We start from the raw sequence: 27,776 nt of genomic DNA, 5'->3' as shown, positions 1-27,776 counted from the left end.
TAAATTGAAATTTCTGCTTCTCAACTCCAGATGTCTAATATAATGAAATGGATACTCATGCTTTATATTAGAAATTAAAATATCAATATTACTGCTCTAGTACTTGGACTGACTCTGGAATACTCACAAAGTTTATAACAAATACAATGCGTGAGAAAATCTTAAAGATGCGAATATTAGAGAATGACCTAATATCAAATAATTAGAAGTCGTTTAGCCCACCACATCGTAAAGCTAGCCGGAAGATCCCTGAGCATTTCTCATGTGTGAGAAAATCTTTGATGGATGAAAAACTCACTCCTTACTCGGTTCGCATCCCTCTTGTATACGATATGAACAAGTATGTACACACCACCCCTGTTGTCAGTTCACTTTGGTTTTGCGGTAATTTGCCAAAACACACCACTGCCATTGTTTTAACATATATCCGGCTCAACTAGCTAGAGAGAAAAAAATGAAATGATAATTACCCACGTTCAATCAGTTTAATATATAGGTACAAGATTAATTACATCCTAGCACATGATAAATATGGGTCTCTTCTTACTAAGTTCCATATGGTAGTCACTGAATGGGTGTGGAGTAGTCATTGAACGGATGGTTATGTATCAACAATCTTGACACAATTTCTTGCATAACAATATTAGACAAATTTTGCTATAGAAATTGTGTAATTGCCGATGAACATTGTAAAAATATGTTATGGCTGAATGAAACCCTAAAAATTTCATAATTTATTGGAGAACACTTCCGACCCAATCGAAGAGTGAAAATTTTTAAATAGACGAGAATGCACCTACGGCCAAAAGCTTCTAAGCTCATGCTAGCAATAAATTTGGGATGATAACATATTTAGAGTTGCATAATTTTCGAATTTTCACTTTAAGATCATGTTAGAAATATGTGATCCTAGGGACATTCTCGTCTATTAGAAGAATTTATCTCTCTAATTTACTCGAAAGTGTCCTGCAGCAAACTACCAAATTTTTGGGACGTCTTTCAGCCATAACATATTTTTAAGATATGTACGACAGCAAGTACACAAACTTTAGGGTGTGTTTAGTTCACGCTAAAATTAGAAGTTTGGTTGAAATTGGAACGATGTGATAGAAAAGTTGGAAGTTTATGTGTGTAGGAAAGTTTTGATGTGATGGAAAAGTTGAAATTTGAAGAAAAAGTTTGGAACTAAACAAGGCCTAAGTGTTCTATAGCAAAATTTGCTATAATCTTGGGATACATTGACTTCTGAAGATCTATTTCATAATTCAAATTCTGTCGCTTGCTTCGCTGCGCCTACACCATGCAGACTCTAACAACTAACTGCATCCAAAATAATCTCCTGTCTTCACAAGTTCCTGCTTGAGCACAGGAGATCGGCTGGAGATTCACGAGCAGTAGAGAAGCCAATCGTTGCTGCTTCAAGTCTAATTCCCAATGCTTCCTACTCCTACCTATCAGACCTTGCTGCTTTTAAAAAAGAATATAAAAAAAAGGGTATTATTCTCCTATAATTCGATCATCGATGAGTTCGGACAATGCCGGGTTGCTACATATGTTCGGTTACTCTGCTCACCCCGGGCCAATCCGAGAACGCCTACAAAAAAGTTGTTTGGGTTTACGAAAAGGTACAGTTGTTTGAATTTACGAAAAGTTTGCAATGCAATTTATATAGTGGGTGTCTGCTTAGGTGCTGGTTCTACATAGGTGTATATACTTGTAAATGAGACCGTCGAAACCACCGATTCTAAATCCTTTATAGTGTCGATCTTTTTTTTTTAATTGACACCAATATAGAAGAACACCCTCATTGGTACCGGTTCTAATATAGAAATGGGACCTACAGGGTGGTCCTATTTTTATTTTTTTTTAGGGGCAAAAAACCTAAAAATAATCTTATATTTTACTACGCAACTATAGTCGTGTTTAGTTAGTTCGTGTGTCAAAATTTTTTAAGTATACGAACACATATTTGAAGTATTAAACGTAGACTAATAACAAAACAAATTACAGATTCCGCCTGTAAACTACAAGACGAATTTTTAAGCCTAATTAATCCGTCATTAGCAAATGTTTACTGTAGCATCACATTGTCAAATCATGGCGTAATTAGGTTCAAAAGAATCGTCTCGCAATTTACATGCAAACTGTGCAATTGGTAATTAGGCTCAAAAGAATCGTCTCGCAATTTACATGCAAACTGTGCAATTGGTTTTTTGTCCACATATAATGCTTTATGTATGTGTCTAAACATTTGATGCCTATACATGACCTAGCTTCAATTGTTACAACTCGAAAGATTTTTCACACAGTATTCACGCTTCAACTCCCACAACTAAAAGAATTTTCATACAATATTCGCGCGCATGCTTTATGCAAGATTCAAACTTAGACCTCTCCTCCCACAAATCATTCTTACTATCTCAACTAGCTAACACTTTTTCTCGAAAGCAAATACTATTATTTTGAAACTACTCTTCACTGAAACTTATACTACAAGGAAACTTTCATATAAATTTTATCACCATCCGAGATCGTTTAGAAATCTTAAAAATTCGCTTATCCAAATATATTTGAACTTATAACATATTTTTGACATCCAAACGACAACCTCAATGAAAAATTCATCCACTACAAAGTTATATATATCCCGCTGCCGCCGCTGCCCTGCCTACCTCCGGCCGCGTGCCGTTGCTACATAAAAACAAAAGAGAAGAAGAGTGTCGTTGCCGCTCTCTCTCTGCGGCAAACATAAAAACAAAAGAGAAGAAGAGTGTCGTTGCCGCTCTCTCTCTGCGGCAAACATAAAAACAAAAGAGAAGAAGAGAAAAAGGAAAAGAGAAAGAGATTGCTGACAAGTTGACCCCACATTTTTCTCACTTACCTATGGGTCTCACATTTTTTTTTTTGCTGACTAGGATGCCACGTCAGCAAAGCCGGACAAAAATTGAGTCAATACTGCCATGGGACCTCCTTTAAACAGTTTAAGTAAGTTTAGGGGTATACATTTCTGGTTTTGTGGTTAAGGGGCTAAAAAATTCTCGCCGTTAAGTTGAGGGACCAACCGGTGAACTTATTCCAATCTACAACAACAGTACGCACTTCAAGACGTATGTAGGCCGCGGCCCAGTAAAGGCCAGGGCCCAACAAGCCGAGTGTGGTAAGGCAACGCGAGCTCACCCATCCTCTCCTCTCCTCTCCTCGCGACAGCGCCGCCCCAAAAACCCTCAAAACCCCGGCGGCGGCGGCGGCGGAGTAGTCGGCGGCGGCGGCGAGATGGCGACGCGGGTGAAGGACGTGGCGCGGCGATCGAGCAAGAAGTACGTCGACGAGGCGCTGTACCGGCGGCTGTTCCGCCGGGGCTCCACGCCGCAGGCCGTGCGGGAGGAGGTGGACGGCTTCCTCGACAGCCGGAAGCGCGCCTTCAAGTGGGAGGTCGGCGTCTGCGTCCGCCGCCTCCGGAAGCAGGCCCTCTACCGCCCCGCCCTCAAGGTCAGACCCCGATCTGTTCGTCATTCGTGTGTGGTTGCTAGATCTGACCATGCTGGAAGTATGAAACTGTTTGAGATGTTTATGCGATAGTGTCTCTATCTTGTATATCTTGTGAAGATGGGTTTCTTTATTGCTGCAAATTAAATTTATCCCCCTTTGAGATCAAATATATATCGGTGCGTTTAGTCAGGTGGAATTGTTAGTTCCATTCAGCAAAATGCTGAAATACTTAATTTATTTTGGGAGAAAGAAAACGTGAAATGCTTAATTTGATTATGTGCTAATGTTATCAAATGTTCTGAATGACAATCGAAGTATTTTGTACACGGGTGAAATGGTATCCTAGGTGGCCCATATATATGTTTTAAGCCGAGTTGTTTGGTTGATCATCAGCAGTTCAGCCTTTGTGAAATAGAACTCGACTGTCTACCCATATTAATATGCTGACCTTTGGGTTCGTATTCGCTTCAATTTTTCATAGGTTTCAGTATAGGTTACTGAAATACTACGAGTACTTCTAGATTGCCGCGATCAGATCATACAGTCTGCTTGTAGTTTTGTCTTTCAGGGGTGTACCGTTTTACAGTGAAATGGGGGCATCTCAACAGTATAACTGGCTGGAGACCAATCTGTTTGTTCTTATGTAACAATGAACAGAACTAATGATGTCTCATTATTATTTGCATGCTGCTAAGGATATGGACAGTGGGATAATTAGTTTCTTTCGACACCTGTAGTGCCAGTTTCTTGCCTTCCTAGCAGAATCAGTTTCCTGTTTATGCTTTCCTATTTGTACTGCTTTGTTAGGAAAGAGCAAGAATGCATACTGAAAACTCATTTTCTCTCTTTTCTTATGTTTCCTGTTTATGCTTTCCTATTTGTACTGCTTTGTTAGGAAAGAGCAAGAATGCATACTGAAAACTCATTTTCTCTCTTTTCTTATGAGTTAATATTCATCTCTTCTAGAAGTTCTATTTCCCATGTTCAGTTCAATGAATATCACGGTGTCCTATGTTAATCTACGTCATTCCAAATTCCCAACTATTTATCCACGTTGAGCCATCCTATAACAATAATGTGTCGGCTGTGTTCAGTATCTAATGGTAACTTCAACCTTGCAATCTTTTGGCAGTTCTATTTTTACAAGTTCACACACTAATTTGCACTTGGAACACCGTGACTCTTAGCATCTGAATATGTTTGGCACCATTGTAGTGTAAATGATTGTATTTTCTAAATGTTTTAACCTGAAATTGTTTTTGGATTTTTGGTTTGACTGACTGCATCTATTGTTTTTGTTTTTTAGGATTGATTTCTATGCTTTCTTTCTGTGTGAAGTGTATCATTCATGTTTTGGACCATGAATTTTGTATAGAATTATTGCTGTATTGCATTCCCTTATCCACCCTTTTGTATATAACTGATACAAAATTGCACCGAATGTAATTAATGTGTAGCATATACGGTAAAATTATACTAGTTGAAATGAATGATACTATTAATGTAAATATGTATGCGTTTGAACCACTCATGTTATTTTGAAATGCGGAAAATATAGATTGCGTGTTTTCATTCTGATGTATGTTAATTTCAAATGCAGCAAGCAGGGCATATATGCCGAGCTAATTCCATATGAAAAATCACTATTTTTTTTTACCTGCTTGTGGGTTCTGGATTTGAAATTATACCTCCAAGCTAATGCTAAATATATTTTCTTTTTTTTAAAAAAAATATTTCTGTAGCTTTCTGAAGTCATGGCAAGAAGAGGCATGAATCCTACAGTCAGTGACCAGGCAATCCGCCTTGATCTCGTTGCCAAATCAAGAGGCATTGCTGCTGCTGAGAAGTACTTCCTGGACCTCCCAGAAACTTCCAAAACTCATCTCACATATGGTGCTCTTCTTAACTGTTACTGCAAAGACTTAATGACCGAGAAGGCTGAAGCCCTTATGGAAAAAATGAAGGAACTCAACTTTGCTTTCACTGCCATGTGCTATAACAGCTTAATGACACTATACACGAAAGTCAACCAACATGAGAAGGTCCCTAGTGTCATCCAGGATATGAAAGCCGATGATGTGTTGCCTGATATTTATACCTATAATGTTTGGATGAGGGCGCTCGCAGCTCGTGTAGACATAAAAGGGGTTGAGAGGGTGATTGAAGAGATGAAACGGGATGGTCGTGTTACTCCTGATTGGACAACCTACAGTAACCTGGCTTCTATATATGTTGATGCTGGACTGTTTGAGAAAGCAGAAGCTGCCCTGAAGGAGCTGGAGAAGCGGAACACTAGCAATGATCTTGAAGCATACCAGTTCCTCATTACATTATATGCAAGAGCACAAAATTTAGTGGAAGTTCATCGTGTTTGGCGATCATTGAAGCGGAATCAACCAAGAAGGGCAAACATGAGTTACCTTAACATGATTCAAGCCTTGGCAAATTTGAAGGATCTACCTGGTGCTGAGGCCTGTTTCAAAGAGTGGGAAGCTCAGTACATCAATCCACCTAAGACTAACACAAAGGCCCCTGGGAAAGCTGAAACGTCATCTAATGAATCTGATGTCAAGGCAACCAAGGACAAGGGCACAGATGGGGAATTGAAGCATCCTAAATATGATATCCGGGTTGCAAATGCCATGATCAAAGCATATATTACAGAGGGTATGTTTGACAAAGCTGTTGCTGTCAAGAAGCGTGCCAAGATGCGTGGTGGAAGACTTAATGCTAAGACCTGGGAAATTTTCATGGAACATTATCTCAAGGAAGGGGATCTCAAGATGGTTCACTGGTGCGCTGATCGTGCAATCAAGAAAGGGCACAGCGCTGGTAGGATCTGGGTGCCACCACATGAAGTGACTGAAACCTTGATGGATTACTTTGAGAAGAACAAAGATGTAGATGGAGCTGAGAAATTTGTCGAGGTATTAAAGAAGGTACAGAAGGATTTGGGCACGGTGGTGTTTGAACCACTGGTTCGCACGTATGCAGCTGCTGGGAAGAAGCTCCCTGGGATGAGGCACCGCCTTAAGATCGAAAATGTGGAAGTCAGCGAGGAAACCGCCAAGCTGCTTGATTCTGTCTGTATTGATCAATGAACGTGCCTTAGATTTGGATTATGTAATAACATCAGGATGCATGCAAATTCACATGGTTCTGCAAAACCTGTAATAGTTGCTGTAAGCTGAAATTTAGCACTACATTTACTTTTGTTCCTCGGCTGTTTCGACCCAGTCCCCAGATGCTGAATGGTTGGTTTGAAATCTTCTTTCAGTTCCCATACCTATGGACTAATATATGAAGATGAATTTTTTATATCTTTGTATTCTTATTGTGGTATCCTCGACTCTGTTGGTAGAAAATTCAAACCAATTGCTAAATACATTCAAATACAAGTGAAAATGATTTAAAAGTATTGCGGTATCCTCGACTCTGATTTGAAATTCAGCTTGTCCCCAAGCTGATGGAAAATCTCCTGGATCCCAATGGCACCAACAATTCTTTGACATCTTTGGGGGTAAATACAATACCCAGAACCTTTCACCGGTGTTCTACACATTTCTCAATTTACTGGCATGAATTTGTAGCATGAAAGAACAACTTGAGTAGTAGATCCTAATAGTTGACTTGTAACAGAGCAGAGAATTGACGGCTCGAGTTGCTGAAGTCACCGTCGGGATACGCAAAAACTAATCAGTGAGGCCTCTCGATATTGTCTTATCGTGCGACGCCAACCATAGAAGTCGTGGAGAAGCCAGCGCACATGCATGCCTTTTTTTTCTATTACACATGCATGTATTTTTTCCCCTTACAAAGTTCTCTCAAATTACTTATCCGATCTATAATCCGATTACACCATTGCATTCGTTGCAATTAAATCTTCAAAACTAGATCTTACATGAGTATACTACGATGAAAAAATATTTATACTTGTAAATTACTTTTATTATATAGTTAAGTTACTTTTATCATATACTTAAGTTACTTTTATCATATATATAAATTACTTTTTATATATTCATAATGCTTTAAGTCGATTATGTTTATTATAGTTTTTAGTCAATTTTATAATTTATGGACTTTAAATTTAATTTTTAGATACAAAATATTTTTCTCTCGAATTTAATTATAATGTTGTAACAACTTACTTCTATTGCATAGCTAAGTTACATCTATTGAATAGCTAAGTTACTACTACAATTTAAATAAATTACTTTTAAATTAATGAAATGTTTGAATATATTCAACATGGATCTTGTTTTGTCTCATATTTTATGTAGAGTACAATGATGTAAATAGATCATGAAAATAATACGCGATTTAAAATATATAAGTTATTAAAGAGCTTAAATCTAAAAGTAATTTATGTATAGGACAAAAGTAACTTACATATATAATAAAAGTAATTTACAACATAGATATTTTTTTATCAGAATATAATCGTGTAAGATCTTGTTGTAAAGATTTAATTGCAACGATCATAACAGTGTAATCGGATTATAGATCGGATAAGTAATTTAGGAGAAAATTCTCTAGGAAGAAAAAAAAAAGGCATGTACCGTTGAGTGTACTAGTAACGTTTTTGAAAGAGAAGGGCGTCGCTGGTTAGCGGCATAAAGTGTACTAGTAACGTTTTTGAAAGAGAAGGGCGTCGCTGGTTAGCGATATGCCGCTAGCGCGCGCGATCTAGCCGTGTCCATGTCACTAGCGCTCGCGATCTAGCCGTGTCCATCTGGATAACAGCTCTAATTGAAGGTGCATAGTCAATTAGTCATCAACCTTCCATGTAGCTCCAGTAAAAGGTAGAAGCACCAGAATATCAACCCCTCTCATCTCCGAGACTCCGAGGAAACACCATGGATTAAGCTCATCATCTATTAGTGCTAAAAACAACTATATATTGCACCCATTTCTTATCACCTCGAGCAACTTAATAGGCCGATTATCAATGTATGCAACTGATTTAAATGAATATGTAAACATATTTAAATGAATGTGTGTAAAAACTGCTAGTCTTGTCAAAACCTTACTTTCTCCTCTCATTAGAATAAGGTTATCTGTTGTCTATTACCCCATCTGACTAGTATAATTTTTAATTTTTTGAACTATATATAGCATGTCAGGCAAGGCTGGTCAAGAATACTTACCATTTTCCAATTCTATACAAGAAATTTCATATTTGATCAATGTACACGTAATATGTATAGTTCCCCTAGCCCCCGACTGTTTTATCGGGAGATTCTCCCAGGAAGACAGTCAGATAAGACATGTAAAAAATTAGTAAAGAGGAAATTCCCCTAAACCCTGGCTGTGTGCTCAGGAATGTACATAACTATGGGATATACTGACTAGAATGAACAAGTCGATATGAGGAAAAATAATAATAATCTAGAATGCAGACTAGCGTCCCATGCTACTGGAGCATTGACTCGATGCGTCCGTCCTTGTCGTACGCCTCCACAATCTTCTTGGCATAGGAAGGAATGTGCTGCTCCGCTCTGTGTTCATGTCAACAACCAGTTGAGTAAACCATCTCAGGTTAATTGTATATTCACATCAAGATTAAACCTACAAAATCAAGAATATATATATACCTTTGCTTGCCCCATGCCCGATTCACATGGAGGTAATTCCTTATCGTGTGATAATCCAGAGAGTAGCGAGCAAACTCTAGCCCCTTCGGCCCAATCTGAATAATCAAACCAAAAGAAGTATTTTTACTATATACATGTGTTCGATCCATCTTATGTATGCGAAATATGGTCGAGCAATACTAACCAGATTCAGTAGGAAGGCTATAACATTGCCGACAAATGTCGGAGCTGGCTGAGAAGGTCCTCTCCCTGCAAAATTTTCAAGCTTAGGTGACTGTTTAGGAGTATCTTAGTATAGAATTCAATCTCATAAATGTAGAAAACCCGGGAATAAACATCTAATAGCTCACTTCATACCCTGTTTTGCTTCATCGTCAGCTTTAACCGTCTCGATAACAAATGGTTGCCTGACGCCCTGAAAATTAAAGAGAAAGGCACAATTAATCTTCATGTTCAGATATATGTACTAGCATAGTCTTCATCTAAGTTACATCGAAAAAAAGAAGTCTCTGATAGTTCGTGAATCGACGCATACACTGCTAACTGTAGGTGTACTCTCCAGGAGGCCCTCTACTAGGCTGAGCATCTCCCTTCCACGATCATTCCTAAAGGAATGCCATAATACCATTATGATCGAAAAAAAAATCAATTTGCTGCTCAACAGAAACTGGCTACAATCAATTGCCATGCTCCAGCATCCCCATTCACTCTACCTGACTGTAATGTATTGAGGGTGCTGTGTCATGGAAACTCCAGGGTACTTTGGTACACCCATATAGCCCACCACTAAATCCTGCACTTCTTTATCAAACGTATATTAATTATCTCTGGGAGCAAACCGAGAATGGAAGGGCAACTGTATAGAAGGGACATATAATGGCCATTCAGATTTGATCAGACCAACGAAAATAAACACCAACCCTACGAGCACAACTAAGTACTAGGAAGTGACAATGAGCAGAAGGAATAATACAGCCAGATACCAGATGGTTCCTTTCCAAAATATGAATATCTGCTATAGCAAGAGTACAAATATTCAACTTTAAAACGATGGAAACCTTACAGCCAAGCCATTTGTGTAGTCAAAGCAGCTGCAGGATGGTAGTAGTAAGAACATAAGCTCGTTGTGAATGATGACTGGAAATTCTGGAGAAAATCTGGCAACACAATTATATGACGGGCAAATATTACCTGTAGCATGATGGGGCAATAACATCAACTAGGTCCTTTGCTGGCAGGCAAAAATAGGGAACCTGATTTAAGGTAGTAAATGATTATTTTAGAAGAATCAGTGATGTAAATGATTATTTTAGAAGAATCAGTGATGTAAATGATTATTTTAAAAGAATCAGTGATGCACAAGAAAAGAAAAAAGAAAAAAAAGCTTTGCCTCTTCAATATGTCCATCCAAGTGCTTTAAGTGAACCTGCAAATACGCTGAGTTATACAACAGTCATGAATCAAAATTTTGGAAGCAACAACATGGTTATATTGTTGATTCAAGAAGTTTTTCTCTATGTCCTAAAACTGCCTGTTGAACTGTTGACTTCTAAACAGTATGTCAAAAATAAGAGAAAATAGAGTACTAATTATTCCAAAGTTTTACCTTGTAGTCCTGCATAAATTCATAATGCAGTACAGTCTCTGGTTCACTGCTTGCAGCCTTCAAAAACTTGTCAAGTCCTTCACGGGTACCATTGTCCACTGTGAATATTTACTGTAAGCCAACGTTCAAATATATCCTCCATGCAACACAGTAATTACAAATTTCAAGATCAACTAATTCAGTTATCAGTTAGTAGTTACCACAGTTTGTCCCGAGCACATAAAGCTTTTCCAAACCAAGATACTTCTCAACTGATCTCAAAGCTGTTGCCACATTGGATAATTATGAGATACAACACATTGTCACCACTAGAAATAGAAGAATGTTTGGGCAAGGTAAACACCTTGCACTTGACAACCCACACCACAGAAGAGAAGACGCTTCACACCAGCTGCCTGTCAAAGGATAGCATGAAACTGAGGTTTTGACAGAGTTAGTCAGGAAGATAGAGTATGGACCAACTATCATGTCATATTGTCATCATATCATTATGGTCTTGATTGTAGAATCTAATAGCCTAAATTGGACTTTGTTTTGCCTTTAGAGTCACTACTGGAATGACATTAAGTAAAATTTGATCTTGTAGGTTGAATAGAACAACATTAGTTCTGATTCCTTTGAAACCAAACTAAATTCGAATTGCCTAGAAAGGGGATGAGGTAAAAATGCTCTGGATAAAATGACTCCAAGTTCATGTCCAAGGCAAAAGATATCTGCCGTAATCACCCATATGCCTGTATAGGTTTTGAAGGGCAGGGGGCAAGACACAGGAGCTAGTGACCCAAAAAAAGGATGCATAGTGTGCACAAGAGATAGATTTACCTCAACCAACGCAAGCGTATTGAGATTAGGTGATAATGTTGGCTTCACACCTTTGGCTGCAATAACTTCATCTGGCGTCCTACGAGATAATAGTTGATCAATCAAATTTTGCTTCAATTCTAGCAAGCATGAGCAGCACGAGTAGTTAATCAGTAGACTGGAAGCAAGGTTTTTACTTTTGAGTGATTCTATGGTCCTTGAGGAGATACCGAGAGGTACCTCATCTTCTATCACAGATATTGGGAGGTGCCAAAATTTATACTACAAAATGTGGTATCTCATGTTACCTCCTCATGGACCATAAAACCATATAAGTGTAAAATGCAAATGTACTTTAAGTAAGAAGTTGTAAGCACAAGCCATATGAAAAAAAAAAATCTGAAGTAGCAAGCAACCATTGTCTTAGTACCTACCTGGCTAAAACAGGCATTGGAGCAAGCCTGTCATCTGGGTCACTGCAGAGGAGACAAACAACAGTTTTCTCAAGACCATGAAAAAAATCCTTTTGCAACGGAAAGCAATTATGTAATATTTGATTGTTGTTTAGGTGCCTTTGTACACAAACCACAGCATCAACCATATTTGCCTTTAGCATCTCAACCGCAATCGTTGTCACTATTCCTGTCCATTGGGCTCCTGCACAAATTACTTGGCCATTAATTAGCATATATGTAACCACAATCTTGTGGCCTAGAAAAAAATGGTGGATAAGGAGCAAACCTTCAACAGGTTTCATCTTCCTGGCATATAGGAGTTGCTCATACACTCCGAAGTACATCTCATCCATGTCTTGCTTCCTGCCCCTCCCATGGACCAATGGCTCCAAATCCTACTTAAATGTGATTTGGTAAGCTAGCTAGCTTGAAAGAAATAAAGCATGCATACAGGAAGGAAAGACTAGCATGATACCTCGACACGGGACATGCCATCTCCTAGGAATGCGCAGGCATTCTTGACATGCGCAATGTAGTAGGTGTCACAAAGCCCACATTGGCTGCAGTGGTCCTTGGCTGGGTAGACGCCACCAGGAGGGATGGCCTTGGATCTCTCCCTCCAATCCTCCCGCAGCGCCCTAATTGACCTGCAACTCGTTTTCCTACCTCGGCATTGATGAGAGGACGGAGACGAGGGTAAGACAGAGGACACTGAGCAGCAGGGCGGTTTTGTGGCACATGGCAAGGACGAGGAGGTAGACAGGAAGGAGATGCACCGCGCCATGGATATTGAATAGTCAGCCTGCATGTGAAATTCACGTGGAAATATGATAATCTACCGAATGAATTAATCTACAGAATGAATTAACAACCTGCATAAAAGTACTAAACATTTTTCAAGTGTGACTTTCTAAAATTACAATGATGCACGCTACCATATAATTATTTCTAATCCCGTAGGGCAAAGGATTTTTTTTTTTTTGGATGAAAATAGGAGAAAGGAACTTCTACCAATGCAAGTGAATATCTGTCTCATTCCTCTTCCTCAGGCTCAGATTCTCCCCACCCACACCATCTTTCCCACCCTCTGTCCTCTCCTCTACCGCTGCACCCACTCCACCGACATACCACCCTCGCATCTTAACAGCACCATAGTCATCTAAAACCACCACTGTCTGTATATATATGATGCTATGAAGTAACCTACTTTCTTCTTCTTGTTGCTATATAGAAGGGATGAAAAAAAGAAAAACGCTCATTTAACTGGCTAGGTAGCTATTCAATCTTCCCAAGTGCTGTATGGAAGATCTTGTGTTAACTCCCTATTTATTCTCTAGTATAAGTCGCGTAGATGCTGCCCGAAACTCACCTAAGCCATCAAACAAGTTTGCATCTAACCTGAATCGATGGCTGGCATTCATCTACAAATCTACGATGTCCCATACGGGGTACTTGTCGCCCTATTTCAAGTGACATGCAACAGATGCACAGTGCATTGCCTAAACCAAGAAAATCTATTTTGGAGGATAATATATATGGGAAATCTCATCCTTACAAGCACCATCATACGTTCTTATATAGTTATACGGTCCATAAACCATATCATCAACCAGTGGTTCAACATATCAGCTCCAGGTACCATAGATACCAGCCGTGCTAACGCTAGAGCCAGGGGCGGATCCAACTTGGGAATTTTGGGGGAACAAACAAACAAACTGTTACTACTTGTATTAAGAGAGGCTAAGGCTCTGAAATTAACGAGGAGAAGAGAGCTTCTTCCAGATCTAGAAGAGAAGCTAGGGTTAACGAACGAACGCAAGCAAATTCCAGTCCCGGTGGGAGAGAGAGATGAATCAGAAAGAGGCTCACCAGGATCCCCTCCCCTCCCCTGCTCTGCTCGTCACCTCCCCTCCCCTGTTCAGCCGCGACTCGTCTTGGCGCAACGAGCGGAGGAGACGAGACGGGAGATTCTTTCTTTTACGCTACCTTTATCTCAACATTTTTCCTTATGATGACGAGTGGGCCACGTATTAGCAATACTATGAAAAAATAAATAAATTACTCAACTCGATTAGGGATTATGTCGAGAACAAACTCTTCGTACCACCAGCAATTACTAAGACCCCGTTTGGCACAGCTCCAGCTCTAGGTAAGTTGGAGCTGGAGCTGTGCCAAACGGTCCAAATCTTCCTTTTTCGGAGCGGAGTTAACAGAGCTACTCCACAAATTTGTACTACGGGGTGGAGCTGAGTTTTTGCTACTACACAGCTCCACTTGACCCCAAAAGACCCACTACCCTTTAATTTTTAGCCTATTTTCACCAAAATGCCACCCAACTACCCCACCACACCTCCTCTCCCTCATTCTCTCTCCTCCTCCCATCCCCCTCCCGATCTGCATCGGCGGGTGGCGACGACTGCGTCGGCAGCGTTGGCAGGAGGCAGCGGCGACGGCGAGTGGCGGGCGACGACAGCGTGGGCGGCAGCGGCGACGGCGAGTGGCGGGTGACGACAGCGTTTGCGGCACGGGCGACAGCGGCGGCGGCAGCGGGCGACAGTAGCAAAGACAACGTCAGCGGGGCGGCGGCGAGCGACGGCTACATCGGCGGCGGCGGGCGACGGCAACATCAGCGGCGGCCGAGACAACGACGGGCGGTGCGCACGGGCGGCGCGTGGCCAGCGGTCGGCGGCGCGCCTGGGGATGGCCAGCGGCTGGGTTTTCTTTTTTTTTTCATTTTTTAAATTTTTTTTCAGATTTATAGCTGAAAGCTAGCCAAACACTTTTCAACAAGTCTCTAACTCCAATCGGAGCTAGCTCTTATTGGAGTTGGAGTTTAGAGTAAAAATAGGAGTTGGAGTTTGGAGCCCTACCAAACGGGGCCTAATTATCGCTCCACGCATCGCCACCAACCGCTCTTTCTCCATGAGCCACTATCGTTCCTCCTCTTCGTCTTTGCATGCACAGTCGCACCCTCCAGTTACCAACATGTATTTTCTCCTCCCCCATCGTCATGCACACTATTGTCACGGTTGCCATTGAGGTCGGGGTGTCGAGCTTATTGACTCAAGAGGCACGAGCCAACCCAACGAAGAGCGGAGACGCTAGATCCGTGCTCCTTCTTGCTGGAGCTAGTGGTTCCCTAACTATCGGAGGGAAAAAGAAAATAGAGAGAAAGAGAGTTAGTGTACATAGTAGTTGCTGGGTCACCAAACTTAGAGATGGATAGAATAGTCTGGCCCAATTTGAAATGTAAAGTTAGCCACTATGTAAGCGAAAAGAATGGTTAAAGTATGAACTAAAGATGAAAACTTTTAAGAATAAATTGTAATTTACTTTTTTTTTCTCTAGCACAGTTAAAGAAGAGTTGTCCATTACTGGATAGTCTCATGATAGCTAAGTATGGTTGGGCTGATGTACTTAGCTATTACTAATAATCTCATGATATGTTGATGCATGATGATACGGATAAATAGATTCAGGTAAAAAAAGATAAAAATAATACATCAATTTTGCTCAATAATAAAGCATTCGATTGTGGACTCATTTTCTCACTACATCATATACGATGACTATCAGTAGGTATTTTCGTAATTCTTTCATATTGTTTTTTTTTTATTTTTTACATATATGTCAGTTTGGACTAATATTTTTCTCATAATTAAATAGATAATAAATCATTTATCTATATTTCTCCAATAAAATGTGAAAAGTGCATTGTATAATTCGAAAATTATATTATGTGTATGCAGTTTAATGTGTAAGATATGTACTTATAAGTATAAGATTTAGCTTTTTCTTAAAATGATACACCATAGTAGATAGGTAGTTAAGTGAACAACCATAAAAAATAGAGAATCCATTGTGTCACTGATTTTGGTCCCTGTTCTACGATATGTTACTGGGTTTGTCAAGTTCTAGGGCGCCATCGCATTTTGCTTAACTTCTATAATATACCATCGTCGTCTAGTTAGCCTCCATTATTACTGTACAATTTTATTATAATGACCAAAAAAAATCCCTGTGACAGAAACTTCCAAATTTTGGTAAAAAGAATCAAAATATAATATTGTAAAACTTTTGAAGTTTGAAATGGGCAACTTCTCTGCCTAGTTTACAATATGATATTTCGGAATTTTCGGCCAAATTTTGGAAATTTTCGTCCCAGGGATATTTGGGTCCTAAGGACAAAATTATTATATTGTACTACAGGAGTCTAAATGGATGGCGATGGTTTATTATAGAAGTTAAATACGATGGCATAATGTAGAACTTGACAAACTCAGTGGCATACTATAGAACGGGGACAAAGTTAGTGGCACACAATGGATTCTCTCTATAAAATAATCTAGGCAAATCGTTTCTTTATTTCATTGAAAAAACAAAACATTTCCTACCTATCACATGTTAGGAGAACTTCGAAAGAAGGTAAGATAAACTGAAAAAAGGGAGGTTAGTCACTAGCCCAAACACATGAGGGGAAAAGTTGCTCATATCCATGGCATGGTATATACTCACATTAATCGATAATATACTAATATTATTAAAATTGTTCTTCGTCGTAATACCTGTGTGAAACTAAAACTTTAACCCTATATTCTTTCATTGTTCTATCTTCTTGTTTTCTCATTCTTATTTATTTTTCATAATAATATTGCTACAACTAGCACTATTACTTTCACATGAATACTAGCAACTATCTCATGTGTGTTCCGTAATATATATTTGTCGACATTTGAGATCGCGACTAGGGTATTTGTATGGTATGGAGATCGTCGGTACCAGGGTATATGTGAGATTGAGGAAAAAGAGATGGAGATAGGGATTTTTATACAGGTTCGGACCCCTTATCTGATAGGTAATAGCCCTACATTCTGTTGGCCGAAGCCGGTGTTGCTCTTTATTCATCTGAATCACAAAAATACAATAATTGGGATAACCTATCTAGCTGTCGTCGACTTGGCGGCAGGGACAACCAACCTGCTGTAGTCGACGACAGGGTAGCCTTCCTCCTTGAATACGAACTCGTCGAGATCGGAGATGGCGCTAGATCCCTCTTGCCGGCTTTCGTAGGCACTGGATGGGGTATGTCTAGGCTTATCTCTGATGTTGATATCCGGCGGCGTGTGTTGGCTTGTGTGTATGTTGTGTCTTGTGGCTTGTGACTTGTCCCCTCTCCTCCTAAGGGGGCTTGTATTTATACCCATAGGTAGCTCCTTGTCCAAGTAAAACTAGGGAGACCAATATGGATTAATCCAAGTAGTCCTTATCGCTTCCATATAGAACTCTATTTGTCCTTCCTTATTCAGAACTCCTTCTATATACGAGGTATGATTCCGCATAAGACTGGGTATATGGTGGGCCCCGCTGAGCTTAGTCAACTACTATTAGGTATGTAGTATCCATAACCATGACAGTAGCCCCCAACCTCAATGCAAATGAACGAATTCATGTTCTCGACCAAAGACCTTTGAAAAACTATTGTCGTGCTCACTTGACCGTTCTCGATAAGATTAGAGATAGCGCTAGATTCCATAGGCACTATATTGGGTTTGTCTAGGTCCCGATGTTGATCGAGAAGGTATGGAGCATGCGACTAAGTCTCCCGTCTTATTGTAATCGAGAATTTGGATTGAAGTCAAGAAATTTCATCTCGGCGGGTACACCATCGCTTCATTCCATATCCCTTGTTGAAATCCAACAGCCATTCTCGGGTAATTGAGAGGGTGTAGAGTCTACGACAAAGCCTTTAACTTAAATGAACTCATGTTGTCCTCCGCGACTTCACCTACTACCGCCTTGTCATGCTCGTTTGGTTGATCCCGGTGTAAGACCGTAGAGACATGGAGTCATCGACAACGCTAGAGGGAGCTCAACGGTCCAAACATTTGTCAACATTTGTCGAACTCGCTTAATCGATCCCGGTGTAAGACCATAGAGACATGGAACTTGACAGCGTTGAATGAAACTTTCCTAAAATCAATACTCAGAATAGAATATTAAATAGAAATAGCCCCCGAGCGAACGCTCAAAGGGTAACATGTTATAATATGTATGGAAAAATTGAAAATAAGTTGAATCTGCGTGTAACAATAAAAGAGTACTCTCACTAGAGTTGCTCTCAACAATCGGAGTTTGGTACCCTTCCTAGCCCCCATCTGTTTGTATGGAAAAACTATTTTCAACAAAGACAGCTTGAATCCTATAACAAACCATGCTGAAGCTGACAAATCCTAGCTCCTAGCCGTGAAGTTGGAAAAGTCAATTTCCGATTACACGGATTAGTTAATACGCATCCATTGAGCACTCTTACTTGACCAGGTTTTACATGGTCGTTTGGCTCTTAGAATTTGACAAGACCTTATCTGCTCTGGGCGTCCCTAGCCGAAATTCCCTTAGGTTTCTCGGAGGCTTATCAGAACAGCGTAAAGGGAAAGTAGGACCGACTTCAAGACAAAGACGATATAAGAAATGAGAATCACCGGACAAATATTGCACATATAAATACTTACAGAAGTTGACGTATATAAAGTGATGAGACGACTTCCACACCTGGTGAAGACCAGGTGTATAGTTGTACTCAACAAATCACAGAGGTAGTGGGAGATATGCTGCACTGCTGATCGAAGACCAGTTATAGTAATAACTCGACCAATGGAGTTTAAGGTGCGAGAGATCGCTACATCCTATTGGTTGATAACCAGAAGTGAGTATCTCTCGATCGATTGAAATATATGTGCGAGGAACGCTACGTTGCTGGTCGAAGACCAGTCGTAGTGGTACCTCGACCGTTAGAAATCGTGGTGCGAGGACCGCTACTTTGCTGGTCAAAGACCAGTCGTAGTCGTACCTCGACCGTTAGAAGTCGTGGTGTGAGGATCGCTACGTTGCTGGTCAAAGACCAGTCGTAGTCGTACCTCGACCGTTAGAAGTCGTGGTGTGAGGATCGCTACGTTGCTGGTCAAAGACCAGTCGTAGTCGTACCTCGACCACCTGAGGGGGATCCAGAATAATGGATGGACGGCGTTCTCGTGACCTGCGAGAACTGCCTCCTGACGACGACGAAGTCGGTGAGGGATTATCGTAGTCGGAGGTTCGGCTCCTAGATCTACTACCTCATCCTCGGGCCCTCTAGAAGTCTGGGGATCTCGAGTTTCATCGTCGTCGTGTGATGTGGAGAGATTGTTATAACTGACTGGTCGAGGACCAGGAGTAGGCATATCTCAAATGAATTTTTAGGTGGCGAGAGATCGCTATGATCTACTGGTCGAGGACCAGGTGTAGGCATATCTCGATCACCTGAAGATGAATTTTTAGGTGGTGAGAGATCGCTACGATCTACTGGTCGAGGACCAGGGGTAGGCGTATCTCGATCACGTAAAGATGAATTTTTAGATGGTGAGAGATCGCTATCATCTACTGGTCAAGGACCAAGTATAGGCGTATCTCGATCACCTATAGGCAATGATAGGCATACGGAAACAACTATTTATACCCATGGGTAGATATATCCATATAGGATCTGACACAAGTTTCCTAAAGATAAAAGGATAGATATAAGTCCCAATCGGACACTAGACAAAACTTCCAAAATTACTAAATGATGCCTAATTAATGGATATAATTAAATTGCCATGCTATGGTATTCATGGTTCAGAACTTGGACTCTTATGGATAATATTTCCATCGGCTGATTAATTAACCGAATCCGCTAAAAAATATTACCAAATTTTGACGTTAACAGCGTCTCGTCGAACCGCCAAAACAACATGTACTAAATCTATTATTTTAGAATGAGGATATATATTTTTTTGCTATTTTTATTAAATACTATTATTTGTAAAAAGAATATTCTCTGTATTACACGTCCCGATTGTTGTTTCTTCGAAAAGAAAATGTTAGGCTATCACGTGGTAGTAAAATCAAATTTGCACCGTTCATATATTCTAAATAGATAATATATATTTATACTATCAACCTGACACCTCAACTACCGGATTAATTTCTTTCTATTAGTATAATTTATAAGTTAATAGTTGAGCTAACTTTAAACACCATGATTCTCGTTTTCACGACGATCCAAAACCAAAGAGCGATAGTAAAATACTACTTCCGTCCAAAAAAAAAAATACATTTCTAGAATTTAAAACCACGCTCCATTTAAATTATCTCCATCTCACTTTCGTTATTGGAAATATAAGCACATTAGATTTAATTATGGTATTAAAAATATAAATTAGCATAATCGCATCATATAATCTATAAATGTAAAATAGACATAAAACATAAACATATCTAATATGTAAAATATTGTCAATGTGTACCAAGGATTTTGAAAGTTCAACTGCACAGCATGAAAAACTCGCGGTACGAAGAGGAAGATGACGGTGCGTAACACTTGAACGAAGAGGAAGATGATCGAGCCGTGGCGGACGAACAAAAAAGCAGTCACGTGAAGAGCTTCGTAAAAACCTTATTGTTACCTTCACCCTGTGTAGGATGTTAAAGACGAAGGTTTCGGAGACATACTCTCCCGATATCAGTTCATGTTAACAAACAGGACGGAGTAGACTAGGAGCAGCGACGTAGTATATAGAGAGATAGAAAACCCTAGATTGCTTTCGCATATGTTGCAAGGAGGCGACAACTTGGTTTTATAGAGATAACATGACGCGTGATCAGGATGCCTGCACGATCTCCACACCACGTAACCGAACTGGATAAGTCACGCATAACTTATCCGGACTCCACGCCACTTCATGCACCGGATTATTCGATGTATTTCCAAAATCTAGGTTTACAAAACAAACACCGAATTTTACAACAAAACAAAACTGTCGTACGTAACTTATTCGGACTCTACGCCGCTCCACGTACCAACGAAGTGTTTCTATGCGCTAGGTTTAGAAAAACAAATACCGAATTTTGCAGCAAAACAAAACTAAAAAAGTCACGTTTGCATAAAGATGAGGAACCAATTTTGATAGACCATTCACGAGGATATCGCGTACATATGCTACCTGGCCAGCCTGACCAGAACAAGCCTTATCTAGTTTTCAACTACACATGCCTCAATTGAATAGGAGAGCACTCTCCTTTTAAGGAGGTCTCTCTTCTAGAATCGGTAAGGTGATACTCCCATACATACCTCCTATGATGTGGGTTTTTTTTTATTTTCTAAAGAATTAATCTTTAAATGAGCTAAGACCCATCTATTAGTTTCAATATCATCTGCCGTCCTACTTCTCATTCGACAAGAACATTAATATGCTTTCTTTGTCTATTCCCTCTGGTTCCATAATTATTAGACGCATTGAACAATGACAAGATCTCTGAAATCTTTCTTTGACTATATTTTTCTATCATAATATATATACAAGAGATAAATAAATTATCACTCACTTTGTAAGACAAATATGTATATACTATACTAGTATCTTTTAATTAAATAGTTTTAAAGATATGAACTGTTAAAATTATAAAAGTTTGATCTGGGTACTGTTCTGCCTTTTGATATAGAAGAAATTGGGTGACACGATATCGAAAGGATCTTTTAACATAATAAAGAACAGAGAGAAACGTTGTCAGTCTCTCCGCTGCACCGGCTACAACCACAGTCCCCTTCACTCAAACAGTGCTACTGCTTCTCTCCGACTGTGTCGCCGCCGAATGGAGCGGGACGCCGCGGAGGTGGAGGTGCGGCGGCGGCTGCGCGACGTCGGCGCCCGCCTGAGCTCGCTTCCGGACGACGGCGAGCTGCTCAGGTTGCTCCAGGTGAGCTCTGCCCCCCAGTTCGAACCCTTGATTTATTATGTACTATTCATCAACTCTCGAGTAATACCATTTCAATTAGAAGTAATTAGGGTGCTGCAAAAGTAGGAGTTTCGGCAATACTAGAAGACTCCAGCATTGGATTGTTATAATGGACTCTAATCTTTAGTTAGCTCTCTATTGCCTTCTTTGAAAAATAAATCAAATTTTGAACAAGACTTTATTTAGCTGTTGTGTTGTTTGGCTTGACTGTGGTTACAGAAGTGTATTGTTTGGATTGGATCTGATTGACCATGTAGAGACTTTTTTTAGAATTTCTTTTCTTTTATGCAGGAAGCAGCCAAATTGTTGTACAGAGTGAATCAGTGTGAGGTAGACAGAATTCACAGTGCTCTTATCCCTGTTATGAGAGCATTGATTAAGAAAGAGCTACTGGATCACACTGACCCCGGAGTGAAGCTCGCCGTAGCGTCGTGTTTAACCACGCTGATCAAGATCCGCGCGCCGGATCCCCCTTATGATGATGATGTGATGAAGGTGACTTTCTCTTCTTCTTGTTCTTCTGGGGATGAAATGGTGGTGTTTGAGTGTATTACTGACCTTTATCTCTTACCTTGTTTCAGGATGTTCTCAAGCTTGTTGTTGGGGTCTTCTGTGAACTGGATGATGTGGACTGCCCCTCCTATGGAACAAGGGTTTCAATGCTTGGAACTTTTGCAAGGATACGGGGTTGTGCCTTGTTGTTAGATCTTGACTGCAATGATCTGATACGGGATATGTTTCACCATTTCTTCCGCACCGTATCGTATGCAACTTCTTTCTCTGTTTTTCTGCCATACTTGTGTCCATTCTGTCATAATTTCTGTCAAATGGATTACAGAGATATTGCAGTCCTGTTCTTGACTTTAAAAGATGCGTATGAATGACTGTGGCAGTTTATATGACATAGTTATGGACTTATGGTTGTGGAATATACAGAGAAGGTGAAGGATGCAGGTTATAACCATGTTTAAAGTTACTCTGATTCAGGGAAACATTGTAAAGATGGCTTTTCTATGTAGTTTGCATGCTTTATGCATTTCACTTAAATTGTTAAGCTGATCGGTTATACTGACCATAACACTGAAAGCATCTATGTAATTATTTTCGGTCCACACAGAACATCATTTTGCATATACATCATTCATCATTTTGTCTTTTCTAATAAAATTTAATGACACCTTTTATGGTGCTACAAAATTTCACCCCTTTGTTGTTCTTCATTTTAGAACTGAGGCACAGTTTATCCTGGTCCATAAAAATAGTGATACAACCCACCATTAATTATTCTTTGTTTCCACTGTTTTACTCCATTTGTGTGTCAAGAGCTGTCAATTGCTGTATTTTTTTTCTAACATTGTATTCTACAAAGTACACCGTGATTTGAGTTGCTGCAAGTTGAGATTATACCATTGTTCTGTTTATGAATTAACAAAATGCTATGAGATAAGAGCTCACAATGTCACTGCAGTTTGTTACTTCAAGAATCCCTCTATTTGTGTGTATATTGCAGACGCCTTTTCCTCTAAATGTGTGCATGCATGTTTTTGTCTTGTGTATGCTTTATTAAAATTTTCAGGTGCTTTTATTACCCTTTCATTCCTTAACGTTTTTCATTTATTTCAGCAATACTCATCAGGAGCATGTTATATCCTATATGGAAACCATAATGAAGTTTGTGATCGAAGATATTACTGATATGGAACAAGATCTAATTAAAGATCTGGCATCCTGCCTGCTTCAGAATGTTAAAAAGGAAGAAAAAGTAATTTGGTCCATACATTGTTTGTATCAACAATATAACATCATCTTCACTAAAGTTTTCAACTTGGCTTGTAGGAAACTCCTCCAGCATCTTTTGTACTTGCAGAGAGGGTAATAGGACTCTGCCATGAAAAGTTAAAGCCAGTGTTCATCAAACTACTTCAGGGTGCTCCCATAACCGAGTATAGCAATCTTGTTACATCATTTCTCCAAGATGCTATAGTTGCTGGAGATAACAATGTTGGTGCTTTTATGCATGACATGGTCAGTTAAACTGCTTTACTACTTCTACATATTTGGATAATATTTTTGCCCTAATGGTTACTGCCCCAAAACATAGGGTTCCTTGAAAAAAAATTGTAGTACCTATGGTTTTGTGCTATGAATGCCTTGAAAACTGGGTTTTGTGAAATTTAACCTATATATTCTATGTAATATATTTCCAACTAGCTGATCATTGCAATATTACTATCATGTAACCAACACACTGATTAGGATTTCAATTTTAAAGTAGTACTTTTATTACCAGCCAATATATTGAGTTGTTTGCACTGCACACCACACATGCATGGGTATTACCAGTTAAAGGTTGAATATCTGTTTTACTTAATCATAATTCACTTTTGGGGGTCTTCGTATTTGAAGTGGCTGGTGGAAACTACTGTTTACAGTTAGTAGAACCATAGCTCATCGTTTTCAAATGTATAGCTTATATCCCCATTGTTTGATGATCATTGTGTTGTTGAAAAGTTTATCATCTTCATTTGAACAAAGTTCTACAGCTTTATGATTGGCAATGGTAATCTGTCACAGAGAGAGTTCATAGAGTTCTAACAGTTGTATTGAAAGTTTTGTCCATGCTATGATCATTTTATTGGTCAACCGCACTGACTATTTCATTATTAAGAAGGAAGTAATGTCTCCTAAATCTTCGACCATGATGGGTAAAACTATAGGACAACCAGCAGATAGTGGGGATGAGTTGAAACCGGAAATTGTACAGGGAACTAAAGAGGTATGCGTGCCTGATTGCTGAATGTCAAAAGTAAACATTATTGTTCCACCATGCTCTCTGTTTCAGTTACAAGCTTTATGTCCTCTTGTCAGGCTCCTAATTCAAATAAAAAAGCTCTTGACGATAGCATTGTCGGCTCGAGAATCAAAGTACGGTGGCCTGCTGATGAAATGTAAGTGTGATAATCATCAAATATGTTTCTTATTTGAAGAGATGTTCTAAAACATGCATCTATATTATAAATAGTGCTCAATGGTTTGTTGTTTATTCATTTGACTTGTTTATATAAAACTTTTGGTGACTTAAACCTGGTGTATGGAGCTATGTACCAATGTTTTACCATTTGCTATATTGTTCAATTGTTAATGCTGGTTCTTATTGAACTTCCATTGCTTTAGTCCTCTGGTTTTATAACGAACTCTCATGAGTTATACTGGAGTTATGTGTGTATGTTTTAGGCTTCTCTTATTAATTTTGAATTCATTGCATGCTCTGCAGGTTCTACAATGGATTGGTTAAGTCATTTGATGCTTCTTCAGAAACACACGAGGTGAACATTTTGCATGTGGGCTTTGTCTGCACTTTCCATGCTCCATTTATTAATTTGGGCACCGTTTCTTTTGCTTCCTTTCACTTGACTTCATATTTAGATATTCTCTTTTCTTTTGTTTGAAACCCAGATTGTGTATGATCATGGTGATGTTGTACGGCAATCTCTTAAGGATGAAAAATGGGAGTTCATTGCTGAGGTATGTCCATGGGGGCATGTGGTGTGCAATTATTTGTGTTCACTTGCTCCTTTATAATTCAGCTGCTATCCTGTAGGAGCAAGACTACAACCCCGATGCATCCCCCGACATGTATGTAAAATATCTACTTTGCACCTTCCGTATGTCCTATGCTTGGATGCAGTTCTGGTCAGGAAGAAGTCGAATTTCCAATTCTGAACTTTCACAGTCGTTCTCACAGAAATCTGAAAATTAACCTGACCTTCAAAATCAGATCTTATGACTACCAGCCTCTTCAGACAGCCAAAAATTGATTATTGATTTGCAATTTTCTGGTTTTCAGGGACTATACTAAAACCCTAAAGTTGACTTATTTGTATTGCTGCCTTGTTGTTTTGACATCTCCACAAATATATATCAATCAATTAATCAAACTATTGTTGCTTTGTTTCGGATCCTTCCCCCATTACACTCTTTTGTTGCTGATGCTCCTTTTTTTGTTCATCAATTCTGTCAAATCCTACTGCAAAAAAAAAAGTTTCTTCAATTTTGAGTCGCTGCTCATTCAACCAGGCTAGAAGACCGAAGTGATGAAGGAAGTCTTGGACAGCCATTCCAGGATGTTCACAAAGCTGCAAGCAGCCATTCTTTCGTCATCCAAGAGAAATACAATACCGTGCTAAATGAAATCGGATGCATTTCCACCGAAACCACCGGCTCACTTCTCGTGCGCGTAAGCGGCTGGGAAAATTGCCACCTTGAGCCCGAAAAAGTTAGCACGGTGTACACAGGGCAGCTCCCGTCAGCCACAGCACATAACCTCTTTGCAGAAAAGCCTCAGTCCTTCAGTTGCAAATTGCAACACACAAGCCTATAAATCGTGGACTCGTTCCACCCGATGTAAGTTATTCGATTTTCAGCGCATAGACAGTTATGATATGATTCCACATGTTCATAGCTTACCTACACATATTCATGTAAACAAGAGACATTAAACCTAGCACGCTAAATGGCGCTGAACACTTTTTTCTTCTATTACAGGAACAGCCTACAAGGTTGCATCGCTCTGAATCATATATATCTTTTCTTTGTTCATCTGGAGGTGTCCATCAAATTAATGAAGATGATCCTCTACTTAACATGGTCGTAATCAGTATTTTACGGACCAAGAAAGAGCTGAGTTCTGGATGGCGAAATCTGTGCAGTGTCTGTCTATATAGATGCCAGCTTGGAGCTATTCTGCCTGTTCATATTTCAGTTCCATTTTGCCTAAAACCGCAAGAGCCGTTCTGGATGGTGTGACCGACTAATCCAAGTTATGAAATATGTGCCCTGCATATAGATTCCTGTATATATCTCAGATTCAGTTCCTTTTGCCTAGAACTCACCTATGCACAATCCTCTTATGGACGTCTTGACTAAGCTGAAGGAATTGTGTTCAATTCTTGTCACCATGTGGTACTGTATGTAGTATCTTGTTCTGTGGCAAAATTGGTTTAGTGACGCTGAATTTCAACTGTGCTCAATTTTGATGTTTGGACTATGCAGGTTGGTCTACACTGCAATCTAGATGTGTAGTAACACTAAAAACCTACTCCCTCCGTTTCACAATATAAGTTATTCTAGTATTTCTCACATTCATATTGATGTTAATGAATCTAGACTGTCTAGATTCATTAACATCAATATAAATGTGGAAAATGCTACAATGACTTACATTGTGAAACGGAGGAAGTACCAAACCTACTAGAGAGGGCGAAGGGTAGGAACACCAAAAATTATATAAATAATTCATGTATTACTAAAATTAATAATATAGCTATGAAAATTCCACTAAAATTTCATATAGTATTTTAGTTTATGGATAATTTAGGAAAAATAACTCGCACCGTGATTTATTAATAATTTTTTATTCCCCTGTTTACTTCATTAAACTTAATTCATTTTTGCACATTATTATAAATTCTAAAAACATTAAGTAATTTTTGACAGCTTACAAATTCAGGCCATGGTGCTTTCAATCATGAACTTACGACATTTGCCGGTTGGTCTCTTATAAAAAAATATTTGTCCCGGTTGGTCTCTTATAGAAAAACATTTGTCATGATACATCATTGGATTAGTTCATGTCAATTTGTCTTTGGTCTCAATGACGAACATCTCATTTTTGTCACTAAGCAACACAATCCTCCTACCAAACGTCATAAAACTAAATGGCATAATAACGAATCGAGGATCGAATTCGTCACTGAAAGTAACATGTGTTTTATATTAAGTCTTGGTTTGCCAGGAACTAAATCAACAGAAAGAACAAGCTTACAGTTGGAGAGAGAAGCAAGACATAGAGCAGAAGAAGAAGTATGTGCTTTAAAAGAAGGGATGCAACAGCTGGAAGAAAGAATGGAAGAACGAATGGAGAGACGACTTGCAGAGAAAATGGCAGAATTTAAAGCTATGAAGCATACTTCTCCTGAACAAAGGCATTCCTTGAACAAGCCAACTGAGGAGCACTCA

At 39.4% G+C, this 27,776-nt stretch overlaps 3 protein-coding genes across 6 annotated transcripts; 2 read left to right on the top strand and 1 right to left on the bottom strand.

Moving 5' to 3' along the window:
• The first annotated feature begins 3,172 nt into the window (after positions 1-3,172).
• LOC127769987 (pentatricopeptide repeat-containing protein At1g60770) lies at positions 3,173-6,807 on the top strand. Its single transcript, XM_052295649.1, has 2 exons — positions 3,173-3,489; positions 5,232-6,807. Exons 1-2 carry the CDS (start codon positions 3,274-3,276, stop codon positions 6,588-6,590), a joined length of 1,575 nt encoding a protein of 524 aa, XP_052151609.1. The 5' UTR covers positions 3,173-3,273; the 3' UTR covers positions 6,591-6,807.
• Positions 6,808-8,635: 1,828 nt separating this feature from the next.
• LOC127769988 (7-hydroxymethyl chlorophyll a reductase, chloroplastic) lies at positions 8,636-13,937 on the bottom strand. 3 transcript variants are annotated; one of them, XM_052295653.1, is made up of 18 exons: positions 13,504-13,528; positions 12,424-12,750; positions 12,235-12,343; positions 12,062-12,150; positions 11,928-11,965; positions 11,515-11,593; positions 11,036-11,087; positions 10,893-10,955; positions 10,693-10,790; positions 10,477-10,512; positions 10,278-10,339; positions 10,150-10,177; positions 9,800-9,879; positions 9,622-9,691; positions 9,444-9,501; positions 9,271-9,335; positions 9,087-9,181; positions 8,636-8,990 (listed from the first exon to the last, which is right to left on the bottom strand). In XM_052295653.1, exons 1-18 carry the CDS (start codon positions 13,513-13,515, stop codon positions 8,906-8,908), a joined length of 1,446 nt encoding a protein of 481 aa, XP_052151613.1. In that variant the 5' UTR covers positions 13,516-13,528; the 3' UTR covers positions 8,636-8,905. The 3 variants fall into 3 exon arrangements, with proteins under 3 accessions (XP_052151613.1, XP_052151612.1, XP_052151610.1); XM_052295652.1 differs by lacking the exon at positions 13,504-13,528 and adding an exon at positions 13,818-13,937 and having other exon boundaries at positions 11,928-12,150; XM_052295650.1 differs by having other exon boundaries at positions 11,928-12,150; positions 13,504-13,775.
• A 7,605-nt stretch (positions 13,938-21,542) lies between these two features.
• On the top strand, positions 21,543-27,062 carry LOC127769375 (sister chromatid cohesion protein PDS5 homolog C-like). 2 transcript variants are annotated; one of them, XM_052294929.1, is made up of 12 exons: positions 21,543-21,719; positions 22,050-22,253; positions 22,340-22,521; positions 23,382-23,520; positions 23,595-23,783; positions 24,430-24,534; positions 24,627-24,706; positions 25,033-25,084; positions 25,215-25,283; positions 25,360-25,394; positions 25,836-26,162; positions 26,304-27,062. In XM_052294929.1, the coding sequence occupies exons 1-11, from the start codon at positions 21,615-21,617 to the stop codon at positions 26,137-26,139; spliced, it is 1,464 nt and encodes a 487-aa protein (XP_052150889.1). In that variant the 5' UTR covers positions 21,543-21,614; the 3' UTR covers positions 26,140-26,162; positions 26,304-27,062. The 2 variants fall into 2 exon arrangements, with proteins under 2 accessions (XP_052150889.1, XP_052150888.1); XM_052294928.1 differs by having other exon boundaries at positions 24,427-24,534.
• The last annotated feature ends 714 nt before the right edge of the window (positions 27,063-27,776 follow it).

Source organism: Oryza glaberrima, chromosome 4 (genome assembly GCF_000147395.1).
Source record: "Oryza glaberrima chromosome 4, OglaRS2, whole genome shotgun sequence".
Classification (NCBI taxonomy): Eukaryota; Viridiplantae; Streptophyta; class Magnoliopsida; order Poales; family Poaceae; genus Oryza; species Oryza glaberrima.
Note: the sequence above shows the minus strand (reverse complement) of the source record. Positions and strands in the feature narration are given on the sequence as shown.

What these genes read in the sequence shown, in the direction of transcription:
- LOC127769987 (XM_052295649.1), top strand. Translation starts at nt 3,274, where the DNA reads ATGGCGACGCGGGTGAAGGACGTGGCGCGGCGATCGAGCAAGAAGTAC. An exon ending in TCTACCGCCCCGCCCTCAAG is followed by an intron (nt 3,490 to 5,231) that starts GTCAGACCCCGA and finishes ATATTTCTGTAG; the next exon opens with CTTTCTGAAGTCATGGCAAG.
- LOC127769988 (XM_052295650.1), bottom strand. An exon ending in ATTGCCCCATCATGCTACAG is followed by an intron (nt 10,178 to 10,277) that starts GTAATATTTGCC and finishes ACCATCCTGCAG; the next exon opens with CTGCTTTGACTACACAAATG. An exon ending in ACTACACAAATGGCTTGGCT is followed by an intron (nt 9,880 to 10,149) that starts GTAAGGTTTCCA and finishes AAAGAAGTGCAG; the next exon opens with GATTTAGTGGTGGGCTATAT.
- LOC127769375 (XM_052294928.1), top strand. Translation starts at nt 21,615, where the DNA reads ATGGAGCGGGACGCCGCGGAGGTGGAGGTGCGGCGGCGGCTGCGCGAC. An exon ending in AGCTGCTCAGGTTGCTCCAG is followed by an intron (nt 21,720 to 22,049) that starts GTGAGCTCTGCC and finishes TCTTTTATGCAG; the next exon opens with GAAGCAGCCAAATTGTTGTA. An exon ending in CATTTCTTCCGCACCGTATC is followed by an intron (nt 22,522 to 23,381) that starts GTATGCAACTTC and finishes CATTTATTTCAG; the next exon opens with CAATACTCATCAGGAGCATG.